We start from the raw sequence: 12,233 nt of genomic DNA, 5'->3' as shown, positions 1-12,233 counted from the left end.
AGAATGGGGATGTTCCTGTACTTTAAGGGTGGATGGTGTGCAGATGCATCTTTCGTAGTTCTCTTGCTGTCTCCCAGCCACCCCGCAATCCTGACTCGCCCAGCCTCTCTCTCTCTCTCTATATTTTTCTGCATAGCAGGGGTTGGATCTTTTTAATTTAACTCTTTCTTTTCTCTTTTAAATCTCCTCCCTCCGGGAAACTTTGGAATTCCTTTTCCCCTCGTGCACCTTGCTGCATCTGCGTCCGAGCCATCGAGGTATACAATCGATTGATTGTCCTTTTCCCTTGCATCTGGATATCCAGTCAATCTCGAAGACCTGGCTAGACCTTGACAGCGACAGTCCGTCAGTCGCCAGCCAAAATGATTGGGAGTATCTTCTTCATCTTCAACCGTCTGACGGAGATCACCTTTCTCATTCCAATCATCGGAATGATGGTACATTAAATTCCCCCGGGAAATCAACCCTAATCTAACCTCTAACCGTCGCCAGGCCTACTTCGTCAACGGGTTCGTCAAAGCAAACCTGATCACCCCAGTCTACATCCTTGTTCTCTTCATAGTCAGCGTGATTGCTGTTTTCTGGTGCTTCGACACGCTAATCCGCCACTCCACCACCAAGCGCTCAGCCGCCTTCGTCTCCTTCGTCGACCTGCTCTTCGTCGGCGCCTTCATCGCCGCCGTCTACGAGCTCCGCTTCATCGCCGCCGCAGACTGCAGCCACTGGGACGGCGGCGCCGGCGGCGGCGGCCCTGTCTGGGTCTCTCTGGGCCCCTTCGGATCCTACGGGTCCCAAACGGGGAACCCGCTCGCGGGCGACCTGGACAAGACCTGCAGGATGCTGAAGACTTGCTTCGCGCTCGGGATTATGGAGGTTCTGTTCTTCTTTTGGACCGCCCTGCTCGCGCTCTTCATGTCCAGACGCTCAGCGGATGTCGTCGTCGTGAAGGAGACCACCACGACCGTGCGGAGACGAAGCCACAGCAGTCGGAGGGGACACTCGCATCGTCGCCGTAGTTCGTCGAGCCGGCCGCATTATGTAGTGTAGTGTATAGATGGGCGCTAGTTTTTCCGGCGTTGCATCGATGTGTGATGTGTTTTGATTATTGGTTTCTTCTCTCTTTTTTTTTTTTTTTTTTTTTGTGTGTGTGTGTTTCTCTCTCTACCTGCTGCTGTATGACTGCTCTATGAGTTTGATGTTTATGATTTATGGATATGATGGATGAGGGATGATCTTTAATGAATGGGAAGGATAACGTCAACCCAGAGAGGAATTCATGATATGGACAGGAGGACAGGTTGGTGTCTACTTTTTCATGTCTTGTAGCTATGACGAAATGAATTCGTTGTGAATGATGATATCTTATATGAACTTGTTGTTATTCTTGTGTAACAAGGTAAAATAGTAGGTGAAAATGCTGCTAGGATTTGGAGAACTATATCAGCAGGGCTGCGTCTTTTTTTTTTTTTTTTTTTTTTTGCTGGTTAGAAGAACTTGGCGAGCACTGTATTCGTCCATCATCGTCCGGTCAATTACGATAGAGCGAGAGAAAATTAAGAAAAGACTGACTGAGGATTGGAATCGCGACACTGCTGATTTTGCTGAATGGTATCTCTTAACTTCTTTCAGTTTTGCTCGCTGGCCGCCTTGTTGAGAGTAAATATCCTCGCCACTGATACAATTTCAAGGCATGATAGCAAAATGGTAAACCCTTTCCATAGCAGACGCAACTCCTGGTCGCGAGGAAATCGTAGAAAGCAGAACAGAAAGAAAGAATGTCAACGCTATATAGTAGTCGTACAAAGCTGGTATATCCACATGTGCCACACAAATTCATGCTATCAAATGCCCAAAATAGCAATGACCCGCTTTCTCATCCAAAGGTCAAACCAAGTTCGCAAATTTGTTCGCAGCAGCTGATCCTCTTAGTCACGAAGCAATCTATATCATTAGTCATAGCATCGGAGCGGGATGTATATGAAACGAAGTAAATCCAGTCCCTCACATCACATCACATATCTAGCACGGAACCCTAGGATCATGCTTCCTGAGGCGGGGTCAGTGTTCGTGGTCTGACGCCCTCTGTAGCCGTGGTAGTATGTAGCGTATGTACGGGTCCTGCCCCAGGTACCGGCATTATCGGTTGGGTTTGCGATTGATATGCCATTCCGGATTCATACTGCGGGAGCTGTCCGGCATATGCAGGGTTATGTGTCTGGGAATATCCAGGTTGCATTTCGTATCCGTTTGCAACGTCTTCTTCGCTTGACGATGACCAGGCACCATCGTCGTGTGTGTGACGGCCATACACGTTGGTGGCGTATGGATTAGGCGCTGCTTGATATGCTTGGGGTTGAGGCTCAACGAGGTCGGGATGCCCAGGTACTTCGGATTGAGTCCTCCGATCCTGCGCTGGATTGCGAAGCGCTTCTGTGCTTTCGCTAGCGCCATCATAACGCGCGAGCGGGTTCACGGGTTCAGTACCCCAAGATCGGATTGGATAGGCCCGTCCCTTCTTCCAGGGCTCAGAAATCGAGGGGAAGTACTGGCGGTAGGAAATTATGGCGCAGAGTATACCCAACAGTGAACCAGTAATCACATCAAATGGGTGGTGCCGCGCGTCCATAATACGGGTCACTGCAATCAGGGTCGCTGCAAGGCACGGGACCATGACAAGAAGTGTCTTCCAGACTTCGCCTTTATTGTCCATAACATGCAGCTTACCGCTCATCCAAAGGGCTAAATAGAATAATCCGGCAAAGGACGCTAAGGGAGTCAGTAAAAAGTTCACAAAGCAAAGACGAGAGAAGAAGCTCACAGCTACTATGACCTGTCAATGAGGTTAGCATGGACATATCAAACTTGGGACTCTGCGCACAAACATACCCGAAGGCCACGAACGAAACCCATCCTTAATCAAAGCCGGATCGCCCGTGCAAATCGTAGAATTCGATAACCCCCAAGGAAGAAGATCCTGGCTATCGGGGCGGGGCTGGCACCGGTCAATGAGATCCGGCCGAGGCTTCCCGCAAGCATTCTTCAGGACTTGAGTAATGACAAAGGCAAGACCTTGCGAGAGCAAAAGGCCCAAGACACCGCAGTTAAGCTCCCAAAGCCTGTCCTTGAACCGGTACGGCCCAGTGAACCTTCTCTTGCCGGACACCGGGTCCAGTGGTTTGTGATGCGAAAACAGCCCGTCGATGAAGAGAGTGTAAACCACGATGATAGTGAGGGGGGCCACGCCGGAGATCAGAAGGGCCATCGCAATCGGGATCCGTTCGTGTACGGCATAGGGATATTGGAGGGAAATGTTTCGGAGGGAGAAATGCTGGTGGTACGGCTCGATGGAGTCGAGGATGTAGAAACCGACAATACAGGCGCTGAGGGACGGGAAGATTTGTCAGTATGGATTACGACGCATTGAGGAGGGTAACCAACATGAGTATCACATAGTCAAGGATATAGCTGTAAAGCAGGAGAATTAGCCAAAGACTGGAGTATGGTATGTCAGAGCAATCATTCAGACGCACGAGATCACCACCCGCGCCCGTAATCGGCGCTTGGAGAATGGGAGTTTAGAAGGAAGACGGTCCATCTGGTCGGGGCCCGCTTCGAGGTACACGAATGAATACAGTCAAGGGAATCGACAGAAGTAAATCCACAACTTGGATAATTCCGTGCAGGAAGAAGAGAGAAATCAAGAGGGAAAAGTCAGCGTAAGAAGATATGACCAGTTTGGGCAACTGTGCACGCGAAAGAAAGGAATTTCAGGCAAATTAAATAAGCTCAGCCAGGATTCATTCTATCCATCTGTCCAGATAGGTATGCATTCCTTTGTTCATTCATTCATTCATTCCTTCTTTCTGCAAAGGATTCAAGAAGTGCGAAGTCTACTGAGTTTACTAACTAGTGGCTGGTCAAACTAGTTAGTTATCAATAATCCGTGAATAATTAAATCCAATCAACCCTGTAACATCCAATTTTCAAGTCCCCTTCCTTCTGGTCTATTACTATTAATATCCTACCTCAATACCCAGAGCATGACAGCACCGACTCGGAAATTCAGAATGGATGCAATTGACGCGCCAACCCAAAGGCCCATTGACGCCCAGACCGACACCAAACCGATCCACAGCCAGGGTTGACCAAGCCACTCTCTGCCACTGGATTGGCGTCATTGATTTGGTTACGCGTTCGATGATCTTAATCTTCTGTTGCGGTTCTATTGATTGAACCATGAAACTGATGGTGTTTAAAGAGGACCTCCAGTGGACCAGGAACACAACGCAAAAGAAACGGGGATCTCTGATGCCTCAGAAGATCGAAATCGACAGACATCAATGTACTCCGTACCTCCGATACCTCCTACAGCGGGACAAGATTAACTTTGGCACCGTCGAAGAGAAATGATGCTGCCTAGCCTTCCTATATGTGGGAAATTCGACCGTCTTATCACTTCTATAACCCTGGCTGAGCGTCTTGAAAGTGGAGTCAATTACAACAGTGCTATGGCGGCAGATTATATTGGATTGGTTGTTAATTCCCATATTGAACATATAATGAAAACAGTTCAAAAACAGGTTGCATTGCATTGCTTGCATCATTCATATCAAAGAACAACTGATGGCTGTTCTTGTGGATTTGTACGTCCTCAATTTCCCCACCTAGCATTCCCACATACAAATGGTGAAACCGTTCCGATCATATATCAAAAAATCATAAACAAAAGGTCAATTTTGCCTCGCAACTTAGCAGACAGTAATATACAGACCAAGACTATTAAAATAATTAGTATGCCTTATCATAATGAAGAAGAGTTTGGAGATCACTTACGGAGAAGGATTGTAATCCTGGAAGAAGTCCAGGTCGGTGCTTCCGGCATTCGTCATCTCGAATCCAATAGCCTGACCCGCTGGGCAGGCAAAGGAGGAGATAAGATATGAGTTGCCAGGAGAAATTGTGAGTTCACCATAGTCCTGCTTGACCGCTGGAGCGTTGCTAAATGTGGTAGAGCTGCTGGCAGGCGATTCAAGAGCCTCGAACTTGACCTTTCCATCTCCACTAAATGAGTAGGAGGAAGTCTCAAGGTCTTCCTTCTTGGGGAACAAGAAAATAAGGCTGCAAGTCTTTCCGGAATCCGAGCTGGGAATGTCGAAGTTGAAGATTGTTGAGACGGTGGAGGATACAGTGCCGTTGAAGGAGGTGCCCGCAGCGGTGTTGGGAGATGAGGAGTCAATGGGGATGATCAGATGAGGGTACTCGTACTCGCCAGACAGATTGGTCGGGCAGCTAGCTCCAGCCGACGAGGTAGCCGTGCTGGTTGGGTGAACGGTAGATCCTGCAGAAGTCTGGGAGGTAGAGGAAGTACCGGAGGTCTGGGGGGAGGAGTGAGTTGCAGGGGGTTGAGTTGCAGAGGATTGAGTTGCAGATGATTGAGTTGCAGATGATTGAGTTGCAGATGATTGAGTTGCAGGGGGTTGAGTTGCAGATGATTGAGTTGCAGGGGGTTGAGTTGCAGATGATTGAGTTGTAGAGGGTTGAGTTGCAGAGGACTGAGTTGCAGGGGGTTGAGTTGCAGGGGGTTGAGTTGCAGATGATTGAGTTGTAGAGGGTTGAGTTGCAGAGGACTGAGTTGCAGGGGGTTGAGTTGCAGGGGGTTGAGTTGCAGAGGATTGAGTTGCAGGGGGTTGAGTTGCAGAGGATTGAGTTGCAGATGATTGAGTTGCAGATGATTGAGTTGCAGATGATTGAGTTGCAGATGATTGAGTTGCAGATGATTGAGTTGTAGAGGGTTGAGTTGCAGAGGACTGAGGCGGCACTCCAGGGGGGGATCCTGGATGGGAAGTACCCGAGGTAGAGGGAGCAGTACCCGAAGTGCTGGACTCGCTAGGGACTGTCTGAGGAGGAACGGAACCCGTCCCAGAAGCACAGGAAGTGACGGTCACAGTGGTTAAAACGGTGACTGTCGTGGGCTCGCAGGAGGTAGAGCCGCTGCATTCCGGGCCTGGGGTAGCTGGCACAGAAGTGCTCGGAGATGGTGCAACGCTTGGAACGGAGGGACTAGGCTGGGGCGCTGGAGATGACGAAGTAACGGGGGCAGAACTAGAGGCGGAGGAAGTTCCCGCGCAAGCGTCCACGGTCAATTTGACATCTTGACAGTTGGTTACATCGGAACTCTCCGTAGTATAGATATTCAGCTCATTGTTGTCACCAGTCTCGCAGGCAACAAACGCCGAACTGCCTTGAAATTCGAGCTCGCCACTCGAGCTGATTGAGAAGCCTGTCTCGGGCGTGGCGCCAAGGTCACACTGGAATTGCGTGGTGGGAGCTGTTGATAAATTTAGGTTAACATGATTTCATCCTGGTCGTATAGGGTTGAACATACAAGTTATGATACAGCCACGTCCACTTCCATCTGTGATACCACCGTTCGAGTCTAGACAGAACTGGGCCTCAGGGAGGCCACCACCAATACGGTTCTGTCCATCACCAAGCTGGCCGACAGTGCCAGAGGTCTTACCAGAAGCTGTGATATGGAAGCAGCAGCTGTTATCGCGGGAGACAAGAGCGTTGGCCCCAGCAGCAAAAGCTGCAAAGGTAGCAAAATTCTTCATTGTTTATTTGTTTTTGTTTTTTTTTTGAAAAAGAAAACGAATGAAACAGCAATTGAGACGAATGGAATGGTTTGATTTCAAGAGTAAGATTTCTTCCGGCACTCAAGCTGCTAATGGGCCTGAGTGGAAGAAAGAAGCTGCATATTTATAAATCTGGGTGGATGCTCGGGTCTACCAGGGACTTGGACAAGCAGGTCGACCTATTCCAACATAGTTACATGTATTTCGAAAAATAGAAACAAACAATGTAGTCACCTGCAGCGCATAAATGGAACCCAGGCAGACCATGGAAAGACCATGAAAGGTTGGTCCAATGAATTCTAATTCATGATCGTCCTACTTGACTTTTCTGAAAACCTCGGGCCTGGAAGACGCGGAATGAGCTGGCAGGGGAATATAGACGTCATGAATATCAGCCACTGTGGAGGTGGGAATCCACAAAAGGATCCTCCGGGATACAAGTTCCTACCAGTGGACAGGCCGATGTAGGCAATCAGTCAACAGTCAACAACAGTCAACAGTGGAACTGGGATGTCGGAAGGGTACAGGGCCGAGCAAAACCCTTCCCCAGTCATCCTATGGATGCACGGCTCATGGAGACATTCTGCGAATCAAGTGGCGGGCTCCAATCTTATCCACGGATCTGCTTTGCGATGATTTAAATATAACATGTCTTTCGGAGGGGCCGTGGCTCGCTGATTCTATTCATAAACCATTGGACAGTTAAGACATACATATACACTACCTCTGGAGTTTAACCATGCGGTACATGGCTTGGAGTTAAGTCCCTGCTATGCAAATCTTATGCTCAGGAAGGAGGGAGAAGTGCGTGCAATGTTCATTGTGAGCAGGATGTTCTCGAATCATGTTGTCTATGAGAGGGCGCTGCTTTGCATCATACGGTTTGGTACAGGCTTGGGAACTCGCACAACATGCTGTGTGGAGTCACTATCGACTTCGCTCTCGCCCTGATTTGGCTATCGTTGTAAGTATTCCGGTATATCGTCATTTGCGGGTGGGAGTGGAGAGTGAAATGAGACAGAAAGTGGAGGGGAAATGGCCATACGGGCTGGTCGGACGAGGAGAAACCAGTTCCCCGGGACAATCTGGTGGATCAAGCCTCAAGACGCCACTTTGCTTGTTATTTTGGTGATTTTGAGAGGCCTGGAATTGTTGACCAGAAATTTGTTATTATTATTATTATTCATAGAATTCTGACCCTCAGTACCAGGTTGCTCCCCAAGGTAACTCCCCACGTTGATCGGTCCCGCCGCGCGTCATCGCAATCGATTTTCTTCCATCAAAACAGGCCATTACAAATGATGAAAAGCGAAGCCAGGGGATGCTAACTGCTGACAAGGATAGGATATGCACTCGTAATCCCCGAGAAGCACACAGTGGTTCCTTGAAAAATGATGAGCGAATAGAGAAACAGCTCCGGGGACGGAACGACTTCATCTATATAAGCTTTTCTTCCAAGTTGGAAGTGGGAATCAAATCATTCCACCACTCGGCAATGGGTCGCTTCCAATTCTACCCCAATATCAGGGATGGGAAAGCAGTGTCATTGGATATTTCCAATTGTATAGTTCTGTTAGCTCCATCCACCCTTTCATCATCAGCAATTCCAAAGCATTGACGGTGGTCAGCATCGCTTCGGTGTCTTGCTAAATTACTGGGTTCATTTAATCAATCACCGCGATGTTTATTTAACGTCAATTACGCGTCATATTTGACGAGCTCTCACAGAATCCAAGTCACATCTGACTGTGTTGCCTATCGTGTCCCTGCTATTGGAGACTAGTTCTCTGTCTTACTCCAAGGTCGCTGGGTAATTCCTCCACTCGTGGCTTACAGGGTGAAAGGGTCTACTAGACAAGTGCCTTGGGACAGATCTGCAAATGTGCTTACGATGTCGAGGGTGAAACGTAACCAAGTCTCTATAGATTCTACCTCATTGGTCGTAAGTGCTCAGATCAAGCTCAATACAACCTGTAGAAAGAATACTCAGTCAGAGAGCCCTCGTAACTATCAATCTTGGAACCCTTCCCGTTGAAGATACCAATAGAGGTTGGTATGCTCAATTCAATAGTGGGAGGACTCCGGTTGCGTGATTCCTGGGGAGTCTACAAGAGGTATTGTCGATATAAGGTTTGGAGATTGCCGTACAATCGGTGGTCTAAACGTGTGTTTGTTTTCTATTCAATTTTGTCATACATGAGCTACCTCATCCGTGCAGCTCGGAATTTGCTAACTCGTGGGGTCTCCTCGGGGTCAACTGGCACTGTTTCTGGCTCATTGTCCACGAAACCGCCATTTTGTTTGATCATTCGGTTTCTCATCCGGTAGAACTCGGTGGCGATCTCTTTTCTGTGAAGCTGTTCATCGAGCTCATCAGGCTCAGGTGGCATTGCGGTTCCTTCGGAGGTGTCGCGCTCAACAAGGGTATCCGCGAGGATCTTTCCTGTTTGGGGGCCAGCTGGGGATTGCTCAGTAATGTCCGAAATGGGCTGAGAAAAAGGCTTTGGCTCTGCTGGTCGGGCAGGGAATAAGGGCAGTGGTGTGGACGGCGAGGATGTAGTTGGCTTGCTCTGAGAGGAGCGAAGCTCAACTGGTCGGGAATTGCCGCTGAAAGAAGCAGATTTCTCCGCTGGATTGTCTGTGTTTCGAGCCGTTTTAAAGCGGGACACTTTCTTCGACGGACCGTTTGTAGCAACGCTCTTCTCTGCGGGTTCCGTACGTTCAACAATAGAATCTGACAAGACAGGAATATCACTCTGTCTGGGTGCGATGGTTTTGTTTTCTTTAACAAGTGGTCTGGGAGCCGGTGCAATATCAAGATCATCAGCAAAGGCAACCTTCTTTTTCGGTTTCCTTTCGGCAACTGGACCCTCATTTGACCCGGGCTCCTTTTCTATCTTGATCTTGAGAGGTTGCTCGAGCTCCTCCTTGACGTCCTCGGGAAGCGTCCCAATGTCCTTGCCCACATTCCACATACCCCGGGCGTTCAGTTTTGCCTCGAGCTCACGCATCTGGCGGTGGTAGTCATCGTCTAGAACAGGCCGGACGCTCCGTCCAAACTCATCTTCCTCTTCTTCGTCATCATCTTCTGCGTATGAATCATACTCTTCATCGATAGATATCTCGCTTGCATCATCATCTAGTTCAAGCTCGGCAACAACGGCACCGACCTCATCTAGACCATACCGCAACATTTCACGCCGGAGCCGGGCATCTTCAGGTGGTTCAATAACGTCCACAATAGGGACTTCTTTATCAGATTCGGCTGAAGATCTCGGCGTCTGTAGTCCATTGACTTCTGCGGGAGCAGACACGTCTGCAGTTGCGGAATCATGTCCTTGAGGCTCATCTTTGGGCACGAAGTTATCATTCGCAAAAGACTCTGGTAACGGCCCAGTGCTTGCGGCCGGTGTGTCTGTTTTCGAAAATTCGGGTATATCCTTCACACCGGCCTGATTCAAGAGCTCTAAAAGATCCGATGCCTGGTCTCCAGGAGCCGCAGTTGTGCCTGAAATAACGTCTCCATTTTCATCAAGCTCTTCGATGATCTCCTTCATAGGAAAATCGGCCGTCGGTTCCCCCGGGACTTGCTCAACAGAGTCCAGAACATTTAACTGGTTTTCAGCCGCATGCAGTCTCTTTTCAATAGTCGCAACATTATTCTTCACGTAATCAACACGTCTGGATATGAGATCAACCACTTGTTGCCTGCTTCGTTTCAGACCCTGTTTCTCCCCGATGAGCACTCGAAGTTCCTCTTCGTTGACCAATGTTCCGCCAAAGTCGCGACTGACTTGAAGGAAATCTTCTGGGGTAGCTGCATCATCCAGTTCACCGATTTCCTCCTTCAAACCATCGTATTCGGCTTCCCATGTTCTCCAGTGGTAAAGGGATCGTTGTAACTGTAGGATATTGTTCTCAAGTTCGAGGCGTTGGCGTTCAAGATCCTGAATATTACTGCCTGGAACACCCATTTTGAAGGCGGGGATTCAAAAACAAGAAGTAAGAGAGTAGTGTGAATCCAAAAGCGACTGAGAAGAGTGAATGACAAACTGCGCGGGGTGGCAAATAATAAAAAAGTTCCTGAGGTTGGAGTTCCGCGGCGGAACAACGACCGGAGCATCTGATTGGCCCATGTGGACAGCTGCACGCCATCAAATTGCTTGAGGGATGACAAAACGTCCTTGATTTCCTCACTCTCAGTCAACGCCTATACATTTCTTTATACGCCCTGTCATTTAGGGTGCTGGTGCTGGAATCATGCCCCCATCGCGAGACGCTATGGTTCATCGTGGGGATGAAGACGGTAAGTCTCTGGTTCTCTCTACCAGCTCAGTAATTCACCATGCTAATCATATATCTCTCTAGAGGTCTGCCCCGTCTGCAAATCGTCACGATATTTGAACCCGGATATGCGCTTCCTGATTAACCCTGAATGTTATCACAAGATGTGTGAATCCTGTGTCGACAGGATATTTTCGTCAGGGCCTGCAAATTGCCCGGTGGCGGGTTGCCATAAGACGCTTCGAAAGAATAGATTTCGAAAGCAAACGTTCGAAGATATTAACGTTGAAAGAGAGGTGGATATACGACGCAGAGTCATGCTAGTGTATGTGATTCATATGCTTATATTCTTTTACACTCTTTAAGGCTAACTTTGTAGACTCAACCGACGAGAAGAGGAGTTCGACTCGAAACGGGATTACGATAACTTCTTGGAGCAACGGGAGGATATCATATCGAACCTTGTCCACGGCGTCGATGTCGCAAAAACCGAAGCTGACCTTCAAAGATATGCTTCGGACAATATGCGCTCCATCCGCGCCAACCAAGCCCTCGAGGAGCAGGAAGCCTCATCATTCCAAGAAAGACAGAATCAGGAGCAGGAACTGGCCCGTATGCGCAGACAAGCGGCAAGGGAAGAGTACGAGAACGAGCGACGAGAGCTGCTGGCGGGTCGCGAGGATGTCCTGGCCCGTCTGGCAGCCGGAAGACCAGGTGATGCCGCGGCTATTGCAAGGGAAGGCCAAAAGGTTCTGCTCAAGAAGTCTTCGGCTCGACGCAGTGAAGAGGACAGAATCAGACAGAAACAGGCGGCTCTGCGTGGAACAGATACAAAAAAGTCTGGCCAGGCTGTTGCGTCTGCGGTCGATATGGGTGGCTCAAGCCTTATCAAAGGGCTCAGGAAGATCAAGACGCCCGAACCAGAGAAGCCTTACGACCCCTTTGGCGGAATGGTTCCCAACAAAAGAGATTACTATACGTTACAAGACTCCTACCCATCCAGTTATCTTGACCCTATCCGACAGGATACCCGGGTATTGGCCGGTGGATACGACCTTCGAGAATACTACTCGCGCACCCTGCTCGAAGCCTTTGCCGGATTGGGGTGCTTCATTGATGAGGAGGTTTCAAAGCGGGGTATTTCGAGTTCCCTAAACGTTGGGAAGCCTGTTGCTACCCAGAGCGCATCTCAATGAGAACATGTGCGTCTATTGATTATATTATTTTAGCAGAGATGGAAACCGCATAGCGACGGCGTTTTTTAGGCGTTACAATACAACCCAAGGTTTTGAATTACCTTTTTTTTGGGTGAAA

The 12,233-nt window shown here is 48.9% G+C and overlaps 6 protein-coding genes across 6 annotated transcripts; 3 read left to right on the top strand and 3 right to left on the bottom strand.

Annotated features, from left to right (window-relative positions):
• Positions 1–362: 362 nt before the first annotated feature.
• Positions 363–1,047, top strand: P175DRAFT_0427255 (uncharacterized protein; the record flags this gene model as incomplete). The annotated part of the gene is made up of 2 exons (XM_040893224.1): positions 363–437; positions 493–1,047. The coding sequence occupies 2 exons, from the start codon at positions 363–365 to the stop codon at positions 1,045–1,047; spliced, it is 630 nt and encodes a 209-aa protein (XP_040755525.1).
• A 327-nt stretch (positions 1,048–1,374) lies between these two features.
• On the top strand, positions 1,375–1,979 carry P175DRAFT_020862 (uncharacterized protein). Its single transcript, XM_040892588.1, has one exon. It carries the CDS (start codon positions 1,606–1,608, stop codon positions 1,918–1,920), a length of 315 nt encoding a protein of 104 aa, XP_040755524.1. The 5' UTR covers positions 1,375–1,605; the 3' UTR covers positions 1,921–1,979.
• Positions 1,980–2,038: 59 nt separating this feature from the next.
• P175DRAFT_0527584 (phosphatase PAP2 family protein) lies at positions 2,039–3,595 on the bottom strand (the record flags this gene model as incomplete). The annotated part of the gene is made up of 5 exons (XM_040899532.1): positions 2,039–2,766; positions 2,819–2,830; positions 2,887–3,380; positions 3,439–3,465; positions 3,531–3,595. The coding sequence occupies 5 exons, from the start codon at positions 3,593–3,595 to the stop codon at positions 2,039–2,041; spliced, it is 1,326 nt and encodes a 441-aa protein (XP_040755523.1).
• Positions 3,596–4,829: 1,234 nt separating this feature from the next.
• P175DRAFT_0527582 (putative GPI anchored cell wall protein) lies at positions 4,830–6,614 on the bottom strand (the record flags this gene model as incomplete). Its single annotated transcript, XM_040899531.1, has 2 exons — positions 4,830–6,328; positions 6,386–6,614. The coding sequence occupies 2 exons, from the start codon at positions 6,612–6,614 to the stop codon at positions 4,830–4,832; spliced, it is 1,728 nt and encodes a 575-aa protein (XP_040755522.1).
• Positions 6,615–8,778: 2,164 nt separating this feature from the next.
• On the bottom strand, positions 8,779–10,678 carry P175DRAFT_0497249 (prefoldin-like protein). Its single transcript, XM_040896241.1, has one exon. It carries the CDS (start codon positions 10,607–10,609, stop codon positions 8,837–8,839), a length of 1,773 nt encoding a protein of 590 aa, XP_040755521.1. The 5' UTR covers positions 10,610–10,678; the 3' UTR covers positions 8,779–8,836.
• Positions 10,679–10,895: 217 nt separating this feature from the next.
• Positions 10,896–12,115, top strand: P175DRAFT_0553409 (TFIIH/NER complex subunit TFB3; the record flags this gene model as incomplete). The annotated part of the gene is made up of 3 exons (XM_040900486.1): positions 10,896–10,941; positions 11,004–11,244; positions 11,299–12,115. 3 exons carry the CDS (start codon positions 10,896–10,898, stop codon positions 12,113–12,115), a joined length of 1,104 nt encoding a protein of 367 aa, XP_040755520.1.
• Positions 12,116–12,233: the final 118 nt, after the last annotated feature.

This window comes from Aspergillus ochraceoroseus (genome assembly GCF_002846915.1).
Source record: "Aspergillus ochraceoroseus IBT 24754 chromosome Unknown P175scaffold_1, whole genome shotgun sequence".
In the NCBI taxonomy this organism is placed as follows: domain Eukaryota; kingdom Fungi; phylum Ascomycota; class Eurotiomycetes; order Eurotiales; family Aspergillaceae; genus Aspergillus; species Aspergillus ochraceoroseus.
The sequence above is the reverse complement of the archived record's forward strand: the minus strand, read 5'-3'. Positions and strand labels throughout refer to the sequence as shown.

Excerpts from the sequence above, each read along its gene's own strand:
- P175DRAFT_0497249 (XM_040896241.1), bottom strand. The coding sequence starts at position 10,609 with ATGGGTGTTCCAGGCAGTAATATTCAGGATCTTGAACGCCAACGCCTC.
- P175DRAFT_020862 (XM_040892588.1), top strand. The coding sequence starts at position 1,606 with ATGGTATCTCTTAACTTCTTTCAGTTTTGCTCGCTGGCCGCCTTGTTG.